This window comes from Myodes glareolus, chromosome 7 (genome assembly GCF_982192425.1).
Source record: "Myodes glareolus chromosome 7, mMyoGla1.1, whole genome shotgun sequence".
In the NCBI taxonomy this organism is placed as follows: Eukaryota; Metazoa; Chordata; class Mammalia; order Rodentia; family Cricetidae; genus Myodes; species Myodes glareolus.
Genome location: NC_142032.1, coordinates 8,178,184 through 8,199,814, shown reverse-complemented (window position 1 = coordinate 8,199,814; position 21,631 = coordinate 8,178,184). Strand labels below are relative to the sequence as shown.

General features: G+C 50.5%; 1 protein-coding gene and 1 long non-coding RNA gene across 2 annotated transcripts; both read left to right on the top strand.

Moving 5' to 3' along the window:
• Positions 1 to 724: 724 nt before the first annotated feature.
• On the top strand, positions 725 to 1,706 carry LOC125393275 (uncharacterized). Its single transcript, XR_007229754.3, has 2 exons — positions 725 to 1,322; positions 1,500 to 1,706. It is a non-coding gene; the product is annotated as an uncharacterized LOC125393275 (long non-coding RNA).
• A 4,574-nt stretch (positions 1,707 to 6,280) lies between these two features.
• Positions 6,281 to 19,748, top strand: Dusp5 (dual specificity phosphatase 5). Its single transcript, XM_085694088.2, has 4 exons — positions 6,281 to 6,827; positions 10,870 to 11,018; positions 15,194 to 15,413; positions 18,246 to 19,748. Exons 1-4 carry the CDS (start codon positions 6,449 to 6,451, stop codon positions 18,650 to 18,652), a joined length of 1,155 nt encoding a protein of 384 aa, XP_085550214.1. The 5' UTR covers positions 6,281 to 6,448; the 3' UTR covers positions 18,653 to 19,748.
• Positions 19,749 to 21,631: the final 1,883 nt, after the last annotated feature.

The window sequence follows — 21,631 nt, the reverse complement described above, 5'->3', positions numbered from 1 at the left end:
CAACTCCACTAGGAAAATTTTAGAAAATCGGGCCAGCGAGATGGCTTAGGGGTTAAAAGCTGCTGCTGTACAGTCTGAGGACGTGAGTTCGATTCCCCTGAGCCGAGATAAAGGTGGGAGAAGCCAGTCACTAAGTTGTCCTCTGACCACACACACACTGCACCATCTGCCTTCCTCTCTGAATAATAAGAAATAAAGCTTAAAGAAACTAATTTAGAAAATGAAGAAAATTTGGGTGTGTGTGTGGGGGGGGGATTACCACTTCTTGTACCTCCTTTATCTAAGAAAGAGCCCTTGCTGTAGTTGATGCTTTTCTCCCCCAGTGGGGGCGGTGGTGGCCTTGCCGCCTCTGGGCCTACCACAGAAGGTAACGGTGGGAAATTCAGGCACAATCCCACCGTGTGCACCCCCTACCTCCGTCTCTAAATAAATGAAAGGTCCCACCCCCTCAGGGGTGTGAGTGGACAGACTACGGAAAGCACCCGTCAGTGCAGTAGACAGCAGCAGCCAACAAAGGGCCGCTACTGTTTCGCAAGCTGTCAGTTCCCTTACCGTGTTAGCGTAATTGATTGGGAGTGTTGTGCCATTTCTGAAGGTGGCTTCTGAATATACTATTTGCCTTTCTTTGAGATGTGTTGGCTGCTTCCAATTTTATTCTTATAAATAGCTCTCTGATAAACACTCTTGTGGATATACTTACTTCTCCCTCCCCCGTGTTTAGATTTTAAGATTATTTCCCAGAAGTGGAATTACTAGGTGAAAAGGGAATAAACATTTTTAGCCCTGGTACGCGTGATGCTTGGTGTCACACAGCAGGTGTTATGTCTTCTGTCTCACCTCCCCCACCTTCTCAGCATTCTGGAACCTCCCTGCCCCCCACCAAGGAGGTTTCATCCTCCCAGGAAATGACGGGACTGCTTCCTTCCTCCCACTCCCTGTGGGACAGCATCTCCTGCAGCTACAGCCTTTCCCCCCTTTCTGCATGAACAAATCCTCCCGTCCTTTCCAGGTCGGGGCTGAAGTCTACTGGTCCCACTCAGCACAGGGTGCTAAGACTTAGTCTCGGGCAGTGCTTTTCTTGGGTAACTGTCTTCTCGAGCTGTGGCAAAGAAGCTTTATCAGCTGACTCCTTGGGCAGCGGGAGAGTGAAGTCTAATTGTGACTGTGAAGGACAGGGCCTTTGGCACAATTTCCTGACAGGAACAAGAAGGCATTCAACTGGCTGGTGTTAGTTCTCGGGGTTACACTCGTCAAACGTTCTGCGAGACGGTGAGCAGGTCACTCTGGCTCTAAGAAAATGAACCGTTTCACAGTATCCTGGAGTGAGTATTAGCTTTGTTGGGTTCTAAGATCCTGGGGAGGAGAGGTGGGAGTAGCCACAGGGAGAGAAAGCCATATACGCTATAAATAGTAGAGTAATGATTAGACGTGGGCAGCAGAGACTCGACAGCAGCAATCCAGACCTTTGATTCTTAACAGTTCCCTTTCCTTCCTCTAAGGTCAAAGCAAGGTCAGCTCTGGATCTGCCAGCTGGAAGAAGTTGCACCCTAAAAAAACCAAACAAAGTCTGGAGAGATGGCGCAGCCGGTCAAGGTGCTTGTCACCAACCCTGACAACCTGAGCTCGGCCCCCAAGAACTCCACATGCTGCGACATGCTTGTGCCCCTCCCCACCGGTAAACACATAAATGTAATAAAAAGTTGTTTTTTTTAAAAAAAAATCCTACCCATTTTTCACTTCTTTGAATTTTCTACTTCATCACTGTAGTGCGGAGCAAAAGTGAATTGCGGGGGGAGCAAATGTGTGAATCGCAGGGGAGCTGGGTGGGCAAGATACAGCCTTCCAGGAGGACTGGGCCTGGGCTCCTCATGGGTTTGCTCTGAGCTCTGAGCTGTGGACACTCGTTAATCCACCCCCTCCGTCTGCCTGGCCCACACTGGGACAGGCAAGAGCCCCAGGGGCTCCTGCTGAGGACGCCATGAGCCCACACTCACCACAGTCCATGAGCTCTCTGGAAGAGTTAGCTAAATACGGTGTATGCTGTGTTCCGAAGAGAGACCCAAGGTTGACAAGGGCCTTCCAAGTGCAAGACACCAATGAACAAAGCATGAGGCGCAAACAAAAGTCAGAAACCCTCAGAAAATATGAGCTCACTCTGGAGAAAACTGCCCGAGGGGAGAAAATGACAACTGGTACAAGATCCTGCCTTGTGGCTTCGTCATAGTAAATTCCACTCTTGTCTTCAGTCCACCTTCATGCCATTTCAAATGGGGGGGGGGGGGCGGCATGATTATTGTGCCATTTAGTAATGCCTGACTGAGACACCTCTTTCTCTCCCACTGAGACCTGTGGCTGTGGACTACGGATCTTCCACCTTGCTTCCTTCCCAGCGTCTCCGGCTCTGATTCCTGTTGCCACCAACTTGCTCTCTGGGTGCCTCCCACAGGGCCAGCTGCTCCACATCTCTCATGAATTCCATTCCATCAGCACTGGCTGGCCGGCACCATGTGAGGGACACTCAGACATCAGACAGGCCCTGAGTGTGGCAGGAGAGATAACACTATCAGGCCCGGGGAGGGGAGAACTGAGCTGTGGCTGCAGCTGTGTGGAGGGGAAGGATCCTTGCACAGGGACAGGAGGAGACAGAAGGTTACATGGCATCTGGATTTGTTGTTTATTTGAGACAGGCTCTCGCTGCTATGTAGACCAGCTTCACTGCAAACTCACGGACACTTGTCTGCCTCTGCCTCCCAGGCAGTAGAATAAGCATCCAAAAGGCTTGGAAAGTGAGACACAGAATGCTAGCCCTGTGGAGTAGGGGGAGGACGGTAGTGGCCCAGCTCTGAGCAGCATCAGCTACATAATTTATGGAATTCAACTGCAAAAGAAAAATGTGGGGTCCCTTGTACAAATCTTAAACATTTCAGGATGACAGCATAGGGTTAAAACACTGGGGCAAGCTTTTAGATACAAGACTGCATGGGAAACAAGCTGTGTTGGAGAAGTCAGCCCCGGTGACATGACAGAAGAGAACAGGTCTAAAGACAGACCTGCAGGGCAGTTCCAGGGCCAGGGAGGAGAAGAAACAATATAGCAAGGCAGCTGACAGACCTTTGTACCTTGCTTCCCAGGCCACCCTACTGCTTACCAGACACCCCCTACAGTAGCCATGACAAGTTCTAACTTGTAACTATGACTACACCAGCCCCCCTCCCTCCAATCCCTAATCTGTGCTGTAGGTCTCTATCTAATGGTACTACCATCCATCTAGTCATTTTATTAAACTCTGATGTCACCCTCCCATGTGTGTGACCCACTCCTTGTGATGAAGGTAATGAAGATCACATCCCCTTGGGCCATTTGCATTTTAATCTCTCATCTGTGTGGCTTCTTTTTTTCTTTTTCTTTCTTTCTTTCTTTCTATCTTTTTTTTTTTTTTTTTGAGACAGGGTTTCTTTGTAGCTTTGGAGCCTGTCCTTGAACTAGCTCTTGTAGACCAAGCTGGTCTCGAACTCACAGAGATCCACTTGCCTCAGCCTCCTGAGTGCTGGGATTAAAGGTGTGTGCCACCATCGCCCGGCTTCTATGTGGCTTCTTCACAGCTATGATCATGGCCAAGTTCAAGAAAGTCCTTACCAACTCAATCGACTACCTATAGAAATCCCCGTCCCTCTCCCTGATCTCAGTCTGGATCCCACTTCCCTTCTCAAATAAACCCTCCACCCTCCAGTGTTGCTTCACTGATAACCCCAAATGCTAAGCCACTCAGGCCAATGAAGTCAATACCTGACGCTTATGGCAAGAGGCCTGTGGATGCCTTCTTACATTAGGAGGTGTAGCTTCAGGTATATAATTCATACCTCTTGAAGGAGGGCAGTCCAAATTGGCTGGTGTGAATTCTAGATCTTAGTGTGAGCCACCAGGAATTTAACTTTCAGCTGAGCAATCTCTGCTGTACAAATCAAAGCAGCAATGAGTGCGGGCTCAGGGCTCCAGGCTGCAGCTCTGTGGGGCCAGTCTGACCTGCCTGGCCTTCATCGTCATCTCCAGGGCACCCTGAGCTTTGTAAGAAGAAGCACCACCTAAAATATGTTTTCATGGGCTGAGGAGATGGGGGGGTGAAGGCTTAGAGCCAGGGTTTGATCTCTAGGTGGAAGGAAAGAAAGGTTATCTTATAAGTTGTTGTCTGACCTCCACACAGGCACCGTGACACACATACAAAGCAACCAAGTAAAGAAATAGAATAAAATACAAGCGGAAGCATGTATTTACAGAAGTCAGTGTTGGGTGGGGCCCAGAGGATCCTGAAATCCAGGGAAGCTGGAAAGAGACAGCTTGATCTTTCCTCCTTGTCAGGAAGTGGGGGTGAGGGGAGGACAGGAACAGAACTGCCAACCAAATGATAAATGAGACCCTGCCTCAACAACACAAATTATAGTAATAATAAATACAATTAGCAAATCATAAACAATGTAAACAAAAATCAGGGAAAGGAAATGAATCAAAGAGAAGGAAAAAACAGGATTCCTGCCATCATCCAAGCAATTCCAGCTTCTTTTTTTTTTTTTTTTTTTTTTGTCTGCTTGGTTGTTTTCTTCTTTCCTTAACGTCAAGTGGTTTCTATTCATTCTTGGAAATTTGTCTTAGCTGTCATCTCTAAGAAACTTTCTCTAGCCTCCACCCTAGCCCACCCACTGTGGGTGAACAGACACAGACACCTAGAGACCTGAGACAAGGCCAGGCCTCTCTGGGACTCTTGGAGTGAGTCCTGCCTACAGTGGTGTTATCAAGCACCTCACAGAGTCTGGGCCCTGTGGCTGCTCCACATTATCTGTGAGGCCCTAGAATGAAATGCCTGGGGGTGGAGACTGCTGGTTACACAGACAGAACCCTCTGGAAGAAGAGCAGGTTATGGGGGAAACTGCAGTAGATAACCCCAGACAAAAGCCATCCTATGGCATCAGTGTGACCCTACTACCAGGGTTAGGCCAGCACCTTTTGTTGGTTTTGTGATGCTTTTATTCTTGACCCACCCCCCAATGCTGGCATCTCAGGCCAGCCACTGGATATTCAGGACAGGGCTTTTGGCTGAATGCAGCTGTGACCCAGAAACAATGTCAGCTATTCCTGGTGTTGGGATGGATTGATTTGATCTCGGAAATTGATTTCTGCTTTCTCTTAAAAACCTCCTTCCCTTAGGTCAGTTGTAATAAACCCCCTCTCTAATGGACAGACGTTTTCTCATCAAAAGATAACAGTAAAATAGTTGGCAGATGCACTTGGAGATGCGTTTGCAGCCCACATGTCCTGGGAGCTAGCAGAGTCCTCAATAGACACTTACAGAGGGGAGGGGGCGAATCATACCTAGACACCCCCCGCCATGGAGGCGGGCGCAGGAAGCTCCAGAGAGAAGGGCTGGGGGGGGGGGGGAGTAGACAGCCTGGGATTACACTGATCCACCATAATCCCCCAAATCCAGAAGCCACCTGGACAAGTTTATGGGGACTGAGCCCCTCTGTTGGATCCCTGTGGATCCAATGTCCCGCTATTGGGTTCAAGACAGGCTTCCCAGAACAGCTCCTAAATTGGTGCATTGTTCTTGTTTGTTGAAACAGGGTCTCATTAGCTCTGACGGTAGATTGTTCTTATCTATGGAGGGAGACAGAAGAGGGCGGTCAATCCTTCTGAGACAGAATCCGTTTGACTCTGACAACTTCCCCTTTTGGGTTGGTTGGTTTGTTTACTTTCCGGAACTTTTTTATTAAGGAAAATGAAAACGTAACAGAAGTGGGGAAAACGCGTTAGAGGCCTCCTGCATTAAGAGGATCGAGCCAAGCCCCACCGCGGCTCATCTCAGATGCCACCTTCTTAGACCGAGTCCGTTCGGGATCCACCTGGAGGCCCCAGAGGTTCCAGAGCGCGGCCCCGCGTCGAGTTCCAACCGAATTTGCTTCCTCCTCTCCCCGCACAGCGTGGGTCACCTCGGCCTGCCGGCATTCCTGACAACCCACCGGCAGAGCTGGGTGATGTATGAGTGAGTCTCTCCGCGCAGGGCCCCCGAGAGGGAGCAGGCGCCCGCCACTTCCTCTTTCTCGCTCTGACTAAGACACCCCCCTCCATCCCGCTCCTGGGGTGGAGGCGTGTGCCCGCACGCCCCGCCCAGGAGGCGTGGCCAACGCCGAGGGGCGGGGGAACACCCATATTTGGCCTTATATGGGCAGTCACGTCACAGGACGCGCACTCATTCACATAAAACGCTGCGCTGCCGGCGGAATCCCCGGCTTTCTGGGGCAGCGAGTGGCGGGGCTTGGTGCGGAGCTCGCGGGGCGTGAAGAATAACGTCGCGCGGCCCCTCGCGCCGGCCGGGCTCGGTCTTTGCCAGGCCACAAGCCCCGCGGGGGGTGCTCCGCTCGTCCACGCCGGCCTCGGGCCGCTGGGTGGCGGCGGCATGAAGGTCACGTCGCTCGACGGGCGCCAGCTGCGCAAGATGCTCCGACAGGAGGCCGAGGCGCGCTGCGTGGTGCTCGACTGCCGGCCCTACCTGGCCTTCGCCGCGTCGAGCGTGCGCGGCTCGCTCAACGTCAACCTCAACTCGGTGGTGCTGCGGCGGGCCCGGGGCGGTGCGGTGTCGGCGCGCTACGTGTTGCCCGACGAGGCGGCGCGCGCTCGGTTGCTGCAGGAGGGCGGCGGCGGCGTGGCGGCGGTGGTCGTGCTGGACCAGGGCAGCCGCCACTGGCAGAAGCTGCGGAAGGAGAGCGCCGCGCGCGTCGTGCTCACCTCGCTGCTGGCCTGCCTGCCCGCCGGCCCGCGGGTCTACTTCCTTAAAGGTGAGCTCGTCCGGGGAGCCACGGGTCCCTTGCCGTCTGCCCTCCTTCCCCTGCACCCTGGGCCGGAACTCCGGGGCCTCGGGGTTGCCTCGCCGCGTGGGAACTTTGGCCCGGGGAAAGTCACAACTCGAGGGAATCTGCACCCCGGGGTTTCGCGTGCGCTTGGGAGGTCCTTTCGAACGTCAGCGTCCGGGGCTTCCTTCTCCCCACCCCCGTTTTCCTCGAAAGTGTCTGGCAACCTGTCTGTCCCCTGGGCTGGGTGGGCTGGGAAGGTGCGGCGGGCCGTGCTCCTTAGTTCCGGGGGCCGAGGGCCCGTGCTGGCCTCTGGCGCCGTTTGCAGACCGTGGGGGTCGGAATTTTTCTTAACAGATCTGGCGCGATCAAGCAAGTCGAGACCCTCCCCCGGGAGAGTGGCGCCGCGGTGTCCCCTTTCTTCCCGCCTAGACAATTACTGTACATTCGGCAGTGTCTTGGTGGGCCTCTTGCCTTTTTGACCCTGGCAAGTCCCTCCCCTTCCTCTCCTTCTATTGCTTTTTATTGTTTTCCTCCAGCCTCCTTCTCCCACCCTAGGCCTTTCTCGAGCTTAATTTGGAGCTGACAGCCTTCCCACCCCTTTTATCCTCTCTTCCCGGGCAGGGGATTATCCCTGGGACCGTCTCAGAGACTGCCAACCGGCCAGCCCGGTTAGGAGAGGTGCCGCAGGGGCTGTGAGATGTGGTGGAGATCCTGTGGCCTTTAATTTCAGGCCTTCAAGGGCTGCCTCCAGGCCCGACCATTTCACCTGCTGGGGAGACAACTTTGGCTTCCGGTTGTGGGTGGGTGATTTATTCTCAAACCCCACATCATTGATTTCTGGGTCATTTCCTGTGACTGCTCTTGCCTTCTAACCTCAAACGTGTGGGAACCCTGGCCAGGGTGCAGAGGTGATAGCTGAACAGATAGGGCCCCACAGCTCTGTTGACTGGGTACCTGGCGCGGGAAGCCTGATGTGCTTCAGAATTCAGGTGCAGTGAGCTAAGACCCTGTTTCAGAGCCGTGCAGCTTGACATGTTCTCACACTGCAGGCCAGAAGGATTCCAGAGGCTTGTGCATTGCTCCTTATCTATTAACACCTCTTGCTAACTGTCCCTTGTTGATCCCATTGAGAGATAACGGCTGCAGGGCGTGGAAGGGTGGCCTTCTCTAGGCTCTGCAGAGGTCTCTCACCTTTTAAAAATGAAGAAATGTGTATTCAGGTGAACAGGAGCAGCACAACGTGTGTTTAAAGAGATGCATGGCTTCCTCACACCCTAAAACAAGTTCCCTGCTGGAAAGCTTTAAACCAATTGGAACCATCCATTTCCCCAGTTGGCCTCTTTTACCCAGCTAGATTCTGGACACTTCCATGCTGCTTGGTGATGATAGTGCCCGGGGATGATCCGGGCAGCTGGGTTGCTTCCGGCCTGGCTATGTGAAGGAGAGGGGAGATGTCATTGTAAGGTGCCCTGGCATGTGCAGTTTTGTCTTTCATTCAGACCATAAAAACGCTAAGATCAAAAATGGTGTGCATTTGGGATTTCAGTGGAAATTGCTACGCTTATAACCGCCAAAGTTTAAACTGTTGCAGGGGAGAATGCCTTTATCTTACATAGCACGTGTCCAGATGGGCATTCGGGGTTTGACCTGGTAGCATCCAGATGTTGGCGGCAGGCCTGCCACACTTCCTCCAGTCCCCTCTCCCGGTGATGAGGCGATGTGTGTGCTGTCTCTGTTCCCTGCAGTGCAGGGATGTCTGAAGGAGGTCGAAGCAGCCGAAGGATTTGCTAGCGCTCTTGCAATTGGAGTGAGGCGCGAGTGAGACAGCACAGAGGAATGTTGTCTCCACACCTCCGGTGGGAGTGGGTGGAGGGCAGAGACCTAATCTCCTGACCCCAGTTTGAAGAGACAAGCCCTGTTGTTTATCTGTCCTTCAGCTACGGGGAGACACTTTGCCTGTTTTATTTTGTTAACTGGCAAGCAGTCTCCAGCCCTAACCAGCACTTCTCTCTACTTTACTGCCTACCAGCTCCTAAATGGTCTATTTAAAGCCTCGAGATGAGGTGGCCTGAAGGCTTCTCTTCCCCTAAGCCTTGTCCTCAACTTTGGGAGTGCCTGGGATATTCTTTGTCCAGATGCCTACAAACCTGTCATTTTGTTTCCTGGAACCCAAACTGTGGAAGCTAGGCCTACCCCAGTGATTTATTGACTATGAAATGCAGCCCCTCCCTCCCCCGCCACCTGCAAGGCTATGTGGGTTGATATAAGTCTGTAACATTCCCTCTGCCTCCTAGAAGGGGAGGGAAGGGGGCTGCCAGGGGAAGCTAAGCCACCAAAGCCTTCACCTCTACTCCCTTCCCCTTCCAGCCAAGGCCCCTGTTTTCATGGCCATGACCATTTGTGGAGGAGCAGCAGTTTCTCCAAGGCGCTAGTGGGCTCTTCGTGAGTGACCACAGGGGACATTTGTGGGTACTAAATGGGGGCAGGGGCAGAAGCTGAGAGGAGGCCAGAATGACAAGATGACTCATTCTAGGAACTGGCTGCAGCTCCCAGGAGGGAGTTGGGAGACTGCCATGTAATCCATTAACCCTTTGCTGACTGCAGGAGGAAGCCCTCTTACTGGGCTGCCCATCTAGCACCCAGAGACAGAGGCACAAAGGGAGCTCCTTGGGAAGGATCCTGTCGTAGTGTGCTTATGTTACTCGTGGCTTGATACCAAGTGAACCCTTGAGGCTAGTGAAAGATAGGTGGGTTTTCTGGAAGCTCTCAGAAGTACCTCAGGTTGCTGTTGGTGAAACAGAAGGTTCCTAAGCAAGATGTTCAGTCTACCTACAATGCCTTGGCTTTCTGTGGGCCTGCAGGCCAGATTTACTGGTTCTTCCCCACTGGTCTTGAGACTATTGATGTGGGTGTGTTTCTGTTACTGGTCATTTTTATACCTTTGGGGCTGGGGCAGAGGCTTGCATGTAGCCTAGGCTCATTACCCTCCTAACCACTTGCTCAGATTGAAGGCATGTGCCGCCATGCTCAGCTCTACAGGATGTCCTTTGACCTCACGGGAGCCTTCTGGAGTAACTGGAATGTAATATCAGCATCCTTTCATGCCCAGAAGTCTGCATTTTTCCATTTGATTTAGAGTGTATTAACTTGATGTGTGACTAAATTGGGCCTTAGGAGTGAGAAAGGGCACGCTTCTATGAATGGAGGCGGGTACAGCTATGATTTTTGCCTAGAGCAAATGGGCTAGGGGAAAAGCCAGTTTCGGAGTCTTCTTAGAAATCAATGAAAGTTCACATAATCATGCCTTTGTTTTAGGTAAACAAGAGAAGAAAATTGCTTTTGTTTTCTGAGGGGATATGGTTAATATTTACCAAATGCCAGATATGCTGCTTCTGATAGACACAGAAAGTTAATCATTGCCTCTCTTTGAGAGACCTTTAAAAACTTGACTTATTTACTATGTGTGTAGGAACCCGAGGAGGGAAGAATAAGGTGTTAGACTCCTACTGGAACTTGCATTACAGGTGTTGTGAGATGTCATGTGGGTGCTACAAGCTGAACCCCAGGTTCTCTGCAATAAGTGCTCTTAACTGCTGTTCATCCTCTAGCCCCAGATGACAGACTTTTCGGAGTGTGTGTGTAAGGGGGTGCGTGTGTAAGGGGGAGAGTGGTATAAGTGAGGAAAGTCCATTTCTTTATTCTAGAACTGGTGGTTTTGTTCAGTTTTCTTAGATTACATTTATTATGTTTTATTGAGCATGCTTGTGTCATAGCACACGTGTGGAGGCCGGAGAACAACTTGCAGAAATTGATTCTCTCCCTCTGTTCTGTGGTTCTCGGGTGGTATCAGGTCATCAGGTTTGGGGGCAGGTGGCTCTACCCACGAAGCTGGTTTTAGGTGCTCAGAAGTTGCTTTGCCTTAGCGGTCTGGTAGCTCTCACTAGTCGCAATGGATATTTTATGACAGTCCGAGAACCCAATGCCTTTGCCTGTCTCACTTGTGTTTGTTTGTTTGTTGTTTTTGAAGGGGGGTACGAGACCTTCTACTCACAATATCCCGAGTGCTGTGTGGATGTGAAGCCTGCTTCCCAAGAGAAGACTGAAAGTGAGAGGGGCCTCCTCGGCCAGTGTGGAAAGCCCACCCTCAGTGTCACTCTCAGGCCAGCTTATGACCAGGTATGTGACTCCCGACTCTGTCTTTGCACCCTCTCTGCACCCTGATCAGGCTGCTGCTTTGTACTGAGGGAACTGACGCTGTGCTGATTGAGCGCCGCTGTGACTTGGGCAGCGCACATGAGTTCCCATCGCAGAACGAGTGGGCAGTCTTCCAGCACACACAACTCGCTAGGGTCCTTGGGCCACAGGATGCTGGGCAGCTTCTGAAGAAGAGAGGAAGTGAAAGAGAACATTGTTATTAGCTGTCTCGGGCAGTTTGGGGAAGCTTGAAAATACTGGTTTAGGTTTCCCTGAAGACATTCAGAGCTGACTTTGAGGCTTCCTGTGTTGTTTTGTTTTGTTTCATTTTTTAGATTTGTTTTATCTTATGTGTATGAATGTTTTGTTTGCATGTATGCATTTGCACCACGTGCATGCCTGCAGAGGTCAGAAACTAGAGTTACAGAGGCTTGTGAGTCGCTGTGTGGTGCTGGGAATCAAATCCAGGTTCTCTGCAAGAACAAGTGCTCTTAGCTGCCAGCCATCTCCCTGGCCCCACTGTCTTTTGTTTTGGGAGGGTAGGCTTGCTGTGTATGTGTAGCCCAGGGTAGCCTTGACTTTCTTCTCCCTGAGACCCCCAAAGGCCGGGTTTGTAGGCTTGTGCCCCCATCCTTGGCCTACTCCTGAAGGTTTCTGGTACTTATTTTCATACATTCTGGTGACAGAGGAAATGGAGATTCTAGAAGGCTAGATGTTTCTGTAAGCATGTGGGGTTTTGTTTGTTGGGTTTGTTTTTTTTTTTAATTTTTGCTTTAAAAAGGTATACTTTGTATAACTCACTGACAAGAGGCTGGGTACCTATAAAATGATGGGGGAGGGTGGGGAAAAAGCAGGCGAAAGTCCAGGCCTGACAGAAACTAGAATTCAGACGCCACCTTGCCATCTCACAGAGGGCAAGGTTCTTATCATTGGCCAGTGGAATGTCTGACATTTGCAAAGACTCCAGCCACTGGTCTACAGCAGCCCCAGGCTTCGGTGGCCACTCTTCAATTCCCTGCTCTGGTTCCTTCAGGACCTCTGTATCCCATCTGCCCTTTGGCCTACACATCTGACTTGGAAGTTTTTCAGTCTTTGCTCAAAACAAAGAACATAGCAAAGCCTAATAAAGATATGGCTGAAAAATGCCAGCTCCCCGCTGTGGGCAAAACTCAGGCCCTGGAATTCTAAATACAAATGGGTGACCTTGCTCCTAATGGGACTCGTGGTCACTGGAAGCCTTAGCCTGGCCAGATGCCAGTCATAGGTTATGTTTGTCTTCTGTCAAAAAAAAAATCAGCATGTGGGGTGAGCTTGACGCCCCAGCACAGATGCATGTGTGCGTGTGTTGTGTTCTGCCTCTTTCTCAGAAAGTGAAAGAGAAGCAGGAATTGACAACAGGTTGTGAAAGCTCTGTAGACTTTTGGCCCACTGAGGGTGGGGTGTTCTGATGTGTTCTCAGCCCTCATTTGGGAAACCCCCGTACATTGAGAGAGGCCAGACAGCTGTCATAGCCTCCGGGTTTTCTGACAGCTTTGGTGTCTTCCTCTTGAGTTGAACAGAAGATTCGGAAAAGGAGAGAAATAGAATTTCAGGGGTGTGATGGGCCAAGCTGCAGGGGACGTTGGATGGTAGCCCAGGCTGGTGGATCAGCATATTCTAGGCACTCAAGGGAGTTTTAGGTGGTGCCCAGCCTGCTTCTTTGAGGGGTGGCTACTGGTGCCATGGAGATAGGTGGGTCTATATCTGATCAAAGGTAGAATGAGTCTCGGGCCTCTTTCCCAAGCAGAGTCTACCGTCTCTACCATTTTTCTAGTTTCTAACCAGGGGAGTGCTTGGGCTGGGCTGGGCTGGGCTGGACTGAGTGCAGGGGACAGTCTGCTCTCAGGCCAAGACCAGAGCTGTTGGGATTGCTGGGCTTCAGGATCTGCCCTGTGTCTTCTCCAGGATTCTAAAGATGGTAGTCACATAATATACAAGTTAATAATGCAGCCATTATTCCTTTTCTGTCTTACCAATTACCCTCAGAGGATAGAAATTCAGGGGTTAGAGAAGCTGCTAGAGCTCCAATCAGCGAGGAGCTAGCCCTCCACCCCGAGCTCTTCTCTCAGAGATGTCGCGTCTATGTCCCTAACCACACTGCCTCTGGAAGGCTGCCCTGTGTGTGTGTGTGTGTGTGTGTGTGTGTGTGTGTGGAGGGGAGGGGAGGGGAGCAAGTGGACTTATTCCTAGAGAATCTCTAGAGAAATACGAGAAAGAAGGAAAATATTTACTTCTCATTTTTACCTGAAATACTTGATATCTAAGCCAGGTACATACCCATAATAGCAGCACTCTGTCGTCAGGGTAAGGTGAAAGGATTGCCGTAAGTTCAAAGACAGCCTGAGCTGTCTCATTGAGTTTCATCCAGGCCAGCCTGGCACATACAGAGACCATGTCTCAGGGAGGAGTAAAACAGATTAGCCCTGTTTTCTCATATGGAGCTGTAAAACAGACGTGGGTAGTCAGGTTTCGGTCCCGCTCTACCTCTGACTGTCTCTGGCATTATTTAATCCCATCTGAGCCTCAGGAAACAGTCTGTGGGCTGGGCAGTGGTGGTGCTCGCCTTTAATCCCAACACTTGGGAGGCAGAGGTAGGCAGTTCTCTGTGAGTTCAAGGCCAGCCTGGTTTACCAGAGCTATTTCCGGAACAGCTAGGACTGTTACACACACACACACACACACACACACACACATACACACACACACACAAACCCCTGTCTCAAAATACAAAAACAAGACAAACAAACAAAAAACAACGAAAGAAACTGTCTGTAGAAGGCATTATTACCTATCCTACAGATCTGTTTTAGGATTAGTACCTATAAGTATCTGAAGCCCCCGAAATGCGGGTGTGAATAAAAATGCTGGTGTAGATATGTGTGTAACCAGTTGGTAGAGTGCTTCCTTACACACTGGATCCGGGGTTCAGTCTCTAATACCAGTAAACTGGGTGCGGAGGCACATGCCTATAATGCCAGTATTTGGGAGACAGGCAGGAATATCAAACTACACCCTGTGCCCAGCCCAGCTATGTGTAGAGTTTGAGATGAGCCTGAGTTACATGAGACCTCAACTCAAAAAGTGTGTGCGCGCGCGCGCGCGCGTGTGTGTGTGTGTGTGTGTGTGTGTGTGTGTGTGTGTGTGTTACCCCTTCGATCAATTCTCTGTTACTTTCTTCTGTGTAGTTGAATTGGCTTTTGCTTAAATACCTCAAGTGCTGGGTGGGTTGCCTGCTGCTGACCCCCATCTCTTGGTCCCTTACCCTTTCTCCTTACTATGGTCTGGCTAAGAATTTCCATTCCACCCGTTTCTGGGGCAGGAAATGGGGGTGTGTGTCTCCAACAGTCAATGGCCTTTGCTTGGCAGCTTAGAATCCTCCTGTAAATGCCCGCAGAGTCTGTCTAGCCTAGAGCTCTGTTTCACCTGTGGGTAGACGGTCTTTGGCTCTGCCTCTGTAGGAGCTTCTGAACTAGAAGCCTGGGGTGTGGGCGATGACCTCACCCTGTCTAACTCCATGTGAAGGTCGGGGGTGGGGAAGCCCCTCTGCTTGTGGTTTAACAGCTTTCCTGAGTCTAGATTCTGGGTAGGTAGGGGTTATTTTTAATTCTAAGAAACATACTTTTTTCAGGGAGGGGGGAACAGCACGTTTGCTATCCCTAAAATGTAGATGGCCGTGTGTCAGGTTTTATACAGTACATGATATAAAACGTTGTAAAGAGAGGAAACTTTGCCAAACCATTTTCTATGTTCGCTATGGCTTATGCAGGGCCCACTGGCTTTCCCTGGTTGTTTCAGGGGAGTTTGAACTTAAACAAGAGCCCCTTCAGTTCCGACTACTTCCCACCCCGGAAGTTAGCATCGGAAGGCTGCTTGCTGTGTGACTTCTAAGCTCCTGGTCCCTGAGAATTTTGCTGTCACTGAGTCACAAGGGTAGAGGGCTTGCTAAGATGGAGGTGCCACCCACTCTTGGCTGACTTGCCCTGGCTCTGAACTCTCTACCTGGGAACCAGAAAGGGAACCTCCCACCTTAAACAAATAGGTCAGGGCTTTTGTTTGCCTTCTCCCAAATGAACGAGCTAATCTAATGTCTCCTGGTTGTCCTCTGTCCCTGCTTCCAGGGTGGCCCAGTTGAAATCCTTCCCTTCCTCTACCTTGGAAGTGCCTACCATGCATCCAAGTGCGAGTTCCTCGCCAACCTGCACATCACCGCCCTGCTGAATGTTTCCCGCCGGACCTCTGAGGCCTGCACCACCCACCTGCACTACAAATGGATCCCTGTGGAGGACAGCCACACAGCTGACATCAGCTCCCACTTCCAAGAAGCAATAGATTTTATTGGTAGGTTCAGCCACCCCCATCTCCATTGTTTTGGGAGTCTCCTTGGAGTGGAATATGTATTTTCTTTTGATATCTCGGTATGGTTACCTTCTTGGAAAGAAAGGAGTCTGTTTTTTAGAAACAGCAACTTCTGCAGCCCTAGGTGGCCGCAAATGTGCTATGCAATCAAGACTGGCTTTGAATCCCTGATCTTCCAGCTCTCAAGTGGTGGGATCAGGAACCCACCACTGTGCCCAGCTTAAGAAAGGGTATTGTCTATGCAGCCCCAAGAGCTGGGGCAAAGAGCAGGCATTTTAGCCATCAAAAAGGCGAGGGGAGGAGCCAAGTTACTCTTGTTAGGAGTTTTAGTTTACAAGATAAATGAATTAATATCATTTTATGGCAGTACTTTGCAGCTCTTGTTATTGTTTCAGCTGGTTGGGAGCAGAGTGCGGCCATGTGTAATGTTCTGCAGGAGGAGAGCCTCCTTCTACATAGGTTAGGCTATTTTTAAAGCAAACAGAAGGATGGAGGGAGCACTCCGTACGCACCAAGCCTTGAAGGCCCCAGCAGCTTTGCATAGCTCTGGCAAACAGCTTTGGAGGCAATTTATTTTGCATTTTCAGCTAACTCTGGATTAAAGATAGCACTTGACTCAAAACCATGCCTAGTGCACAGAAAACTTGGCATCTTTTGCATTCCTGTATCCTGCGAAGCAGTTATTGTCTTCCCAGTCTACAAGCCTGAAGACTGGAGCCTTGGCCTCTAGTCCCTCTGCCCGGACAGAGCTTGGGCTCTCAGTGCTGCCTTGGTTGCTCTCGCGTTCCAGATCGCTTTCCCCCGGTGTGTTTAGCCTGAGTTCTCTGTCTCCAGTGTACAGTCACACTCAGGATCCTGCCCCCCTTTTCTCTTCCTTCTTTCTCTTTAATATGCATAGTTGCTGGGATTGAGACATCGTTTTTCTATGTCTTGTTAAAGGCAGGTGTTAGGCACAAGGGTAATTACTTAGTGCAGGCAACAATTAAAGGCTCCCTTCAGCCACGTGGAAGGGCCTGCTTACCACACATGATGTCGTAAGAAATCTTGACAAACTCGTCAAAGACACAGACTGAGGCTTTCCTTGTCGCCCAAGTCTTTAGGCTGAGAATCCTCTTGCAACCTGAGAAGCAGCCAAGATGGTGGGTTCTAGATGGGAACTCTTGACTTTTCTTCATGCCCTTGGGAGGGTTCCTTCTCAGCCTGTTACTTAATTACCTGGATAGCTACCGAATGAGGTCATCCAACCTGCCCTTGTCTAGTTCTGAGAAACCTCCCTCCACTTCCTGTGTGAATGTTGTGTCTGTGTTTGTGGACACAGTCCCACAGTGTTTCAAAAGCCTTGTACTCAAATAAGCACTAACATCCAGGGGAGGATGATGCTGTGAGTAGCAGGAGCCTGAGGTTTGGAAAGAGTTCCGGAAACGATGCACTCCATATCCTTTGGGTCCTTAAATGTGGCAGTAGTCCACTAAACGCTCACAGACAGTGGAGGAGCAAGGGGAAGTGAGGCACAACTCTGTAATTGCCCTTGACCCCATAATCCCAAGGACTGGGAGTCTGGGCTTTGAACTGACTCTCAGGGACTCTTGTTGGGGGCCAGCTCTTTATTATTCCCTTTGTATTGATGTGTTGCTGTACCTCCAGTGAGTTCCTCTGGGCATGCTCTGGAGGTTTGTTGTTCGGATTGGAAATCTCAAAGGTTCCTCCCTGACCCCTTAGAAATTTGATCTTTTAGATACAGAGTCATTTTCAGACTTCTTGAACTTTAAGCATATGGGTGGAAGGTGGTAAAAGAAGTAACATTTTCCCCTTCATTTTTTGAACACTGTGGTCTTTCAAAGAACCAGATATAGCTACATCTAACTTCCCGTGAGGTGATTACTTCCTCACTATCAAGAGAGGGAATTGGGGAGACTTGTGTGATTTTGATTTGACATATATTCACCTTCCCTATTTTTAGCAGGTTTTTTTTTTTTTTTTGGTGGCGGGGGGGATAACAGAACAGGAACAAAGGACCCTTCATGCACACGTGTGCACACACACATGCACACTTGTTCATAGTAAGCAAGAGACTGCTAACTGATGGTGACTCTATAGCAGTGCCTCCCAATGTTGAGCAAGGTGGAGTTTGCAGAAGCTGTTTATATCCCATCCAGTAAGCGTCACTTAGCCAGGACTATAATTAGTGGCCGGGCACTGTTTGTTGTATGTTTGGTGGTGAGAACCCTGGAACCTCACCAAGCATCCCGCCCTGTCACAGCAAGACAGGCTGCTCAGGGAATCCAGAAGACCCCTCTTCCAGTATGGGGCCTGTGTCGTCACCATAGAATCAGAACTGGAGAGGCTAAGTTGCTTTTCCAGGTCAGTCTCTGAGCCTTAGACACTCAGGAAATGACATACACCCAACAAAGAAACCTGCATGTGATTTTAAGGATTTTCCCATGCCCCTTTGCGCCGAACCTAGAACACAGATTGAGAGGTTATGTCTAGAGAGGATGTTTCTGGGTCTAGTCCTGCCAGTGAAAGGATCTGTGCAAGGGCCGTGGGAAACACTTTCACATGGAATAAAAGTCCTACCTGGGGACATATGTAGCTGGGATTTCAAGCTGTATTGTAGTCTCAATTTGTAGCCCAAGCTTGCCTTGAACTTGTGGTCCTCCCATCCATCCCTCAGATGCTGGGATTATAGATATATGCCGTGCTCAGCTTGAGGAGGACCGTGAGGTCACACAGGCTGTCCTCGTGTGCCCTGCAGTTGGTGTTCCCTTTAGATCCGAGTTCTGACCGACTGCCTTTCTCTTTGCTCCCTTCCAGACTGCGTCAGGGAAGAAGGAGGAAAGGTCCTTGTCCACTGTGAGGCTGGGGTCTCCCGGTCACCCACCATCTGCATGGCGTACCTCATGAAGACAAAGCAGTTCCGACTGAAGGAGGCCTTCGACTACGTCAAGCAGAGGAGGAGCGTGATCTCTCCCAACTTCGGCTTCATGGGACAGCTTCTTCAGTATGAGTCAGAGACCCTGCCTTCCACACCCACCCTTCAGCCTCCCTCCTGCCAAGGGGAGGCAGCCAGCTCCTCGTTTATAGACCATTTACAGACACTGAGCCCTGACATGCAGGGTGCCTACTGCACATTCCCTACCTCAGTGCTGGCACCAGTGCCCACCCACTCCACAGTCGCAGAGCTCCATAGGAGCCCTGTGGCCACGGCCACGTCCTGCTGAGACTGGGATTGGCTGCCAGTGAATCCCCAAGAGCAACTGTGATTTTTGTTTTTATAAACTTGCGGACATTTCATAACCTGTGCAGTACTGCAGACCTCTCTCTGTCCGCTGCCCAGGGAGACGGTGGTGGTCACCAGGCTTGCAGGTATACTTCAGACCGACCCCCCCCCCCCCCGAGCACAGCTTCTCGGGACTGTAGGAAGGCCAAGCCATGCCTCTAGCGCAGCACTTGCTGACCGCTGTGCTCCCAGAGCCCCTGCCCACTCAGGACCTCCCAGTCCGTGCATCTCAGAAGTTCGCCTTTTCATTTCAAGCATAAGGCAATAAATCCCCACAGCCAAGTGGGAGCGAGACACCGCTGGACCAGGAGAGAAGGCAGTGACGAGGCCCATTCATTTTGAAGGAAGCACAATTTTCACTCTGTTTTTTGAACTTTAGCAAATTCTTTGTCTGTCTCCGTCACTTCAGGGAATAAAGCGGGTTACCACCCAGTCACAAAAGTTAACCCTGCTAGATTTGTCAAGACAGAAGTACCTGCCGGACTGAACCCAGAAGTGTTGTTGAGATTCTGTCTTGGGTTCCATGAAAGCTGTTGGCTGAAGGAGAAGATGCTGAAAGGTCAGGGTTTCTTTCTCACCAAGGGTTCTGTGACCGTGAACTCTGGCATAGTTTTTGTGCATACTTGAACCTGTCCCGTTGAATCTCTCTTCAAAGTCACTCTGGTGTCATTCAGAAAGTTTGCAGACCCTAGACCAAAAATCACCCCTTTGAGGAGGTGGCAGTAAGTGCCTGGAGAAAGGGGGCACGCTCTGTGTTCTGGGTTGGTGACAGAGCTTGTTCAGTTTAGCGTCCTTTGTGTACTGACTCGTTGTCCGTCGTGACTTTGTTTCCCTCCCTGCTCCTGGGGGGCTGTCTTCAAGCTACTGATCCTGGAGTTTGTATCTTTGCGATGTGGTACTACTTCTGTGTTTTCATAGGTTATTTCTCCGGGGGAAAGGCAATAAGTCCCCAAAAAACCCATGTGAATGTGAAGAAAAGCAGTGTATTGCTGGTTGTTGTTTTTTACGTAGTGCAAAATAAAAATAACTTAAAAGTGCTTGTTCCTGTTAGTGGTGACTTGGGGTAGGAGGGAATGCTTTTCGGGCGGAGATTTAGGCCTGCCTTACTGTTTTGTGTGTTTATTTTTAATTTTTGTTTTATATGAGTGGGTGTTTTGCCTGTACACCACATGCACACCCAGTACCTGCAGAGGCCAGAAGAGACACTGGAGTTAGAGACAGTTGTGAGCTACCGCGTGGGTGCTAGAAATCAAACCCAGGTCCTCTGGAAGAGCAGCCAGTGTGCTCTCAACTGTTGAGCCATCTCTCCACCTCCATTTATTTCCAAACAGATGGCAGGGTGGGGTGGTGGATGTGAAGCGATGTGTGTTTTAACAAGGACACAGAACGTTGCTAGGACAATCCTCGAGGTGGGCAGACCTCCTGCCTAGGCTCTCTCCTTGAACAGCCTGCTTGAACTGTCACTTCATCCCTGAAGTGGACTGAAAGGGAGCTTCATGCTCTTCTTTCCGGAAAACCCAGATGTCAGGCTTGTGGCAGTATCCCTCTGCCCTGTCTGGCATATAGTAGACTCAGGAAAGGCTGGCTCAGATAGTTGAGGGATAAAGGTTCCCCTTAATGCCCTGCCCCCCTCTTTTTAGTCTTGTAAGTAATTCTTTCAGATAACTCCCTCCAGAGTCCCTAGGTCAATCCCTTAGTGAGTGGGTTTCAATCCAAGTGAAGCTTAACTTGCCTTCTGAGTAATTTCCAGTGGAGGAAGGAAGAAGCAGAATCAACTGTGTGGCTGGTACAGACTAAGTTCCAGACTCGGGGGCCTGGTCCCTAACCAGGCCAACAGGAAAATGTTGACTTTGTGCCAACCCGCTCAGCTGATGCTTCCAGCCAAACCTCTCACTTCAGAAGAGCTACCCCAATGTGTGCTTTGCTGGCAAACAGCAAGACAGCCGCTGACTAGCCCTAAGACTGCATGGGACCTTGTTATCTTCCTCTCCTTTCCCCAAATCGAGCTCCATGGGCCCCTGGGAAGGGCTGCAGATAGGAAGGCCACCCAGACCAAGAAGACCTAATCACTTTGAGTCACTCCCTTAACGCATCCAAGTCTTACTCTGTAGAGCAATGGACAGAGACAAAGAATTCCTAACCTTCCCTTAACTCCTGTTTTGAAGCCAATCTTCAGCTAGCCTGGGGCTTGGCTTGCCTGATTCATGACCGCTTCCAAGTCCCATATCTCTTAAGCCTCTGCTCAGTCTGGAGTATCACCTGGTAACTACTGCAGGATTGTCCAGGTGCTAGAGGACCTTGGAGGGAGAACTGGGGAATAGGCAGCCAGCTGCAGGCTGGACTGCTGTGCTAAGCCGCATCCCACTTGCTGTCGTTTGCTTTATTGCGTTAAAGTCTGTCTCTAAAGGGTGAGTAAGTCCTCTAAATCAGGCATATGAGGATTGCTCATAAGCCCCGTGAGTCACGGTGGGGCAGAGGGGGGCAGAAGTGAAGCCCCACAGCTGGGGAAGGCTCCGGGACTACGGCTCCATTTGCTGGTCTGTTAATCTCTCCTACATTTCTGCTGGGATCAACCACGCGGGTGTCCAGCACCAGGTGAAGAAGTCAAGCTGGTGCTATTGTCAGTTAAACTTCAGGGTTTGGGAACGCACACTCTGTTGGCCTCCAGCATGGTCTCATGTGAAGATGCAGCTGAGTCTGAGAGAATAGGAGCTCATTTCCCAGCTACACAGATGCGCAAACTGTCTAAGGTTCACCCTAATTTCTGAGCTGGGATTGATGGGGTCACATGACTACCCAGAGTGTGTCAGGAGCCCTGTGTACTCATGGCAAGGACCCTAAGGAAATGTCTCCCCAACTTCAACAGCCTGAACAGGGGTACCTCTCAGAACTCCTGCTGATTCATCTTCTGAACAACCCA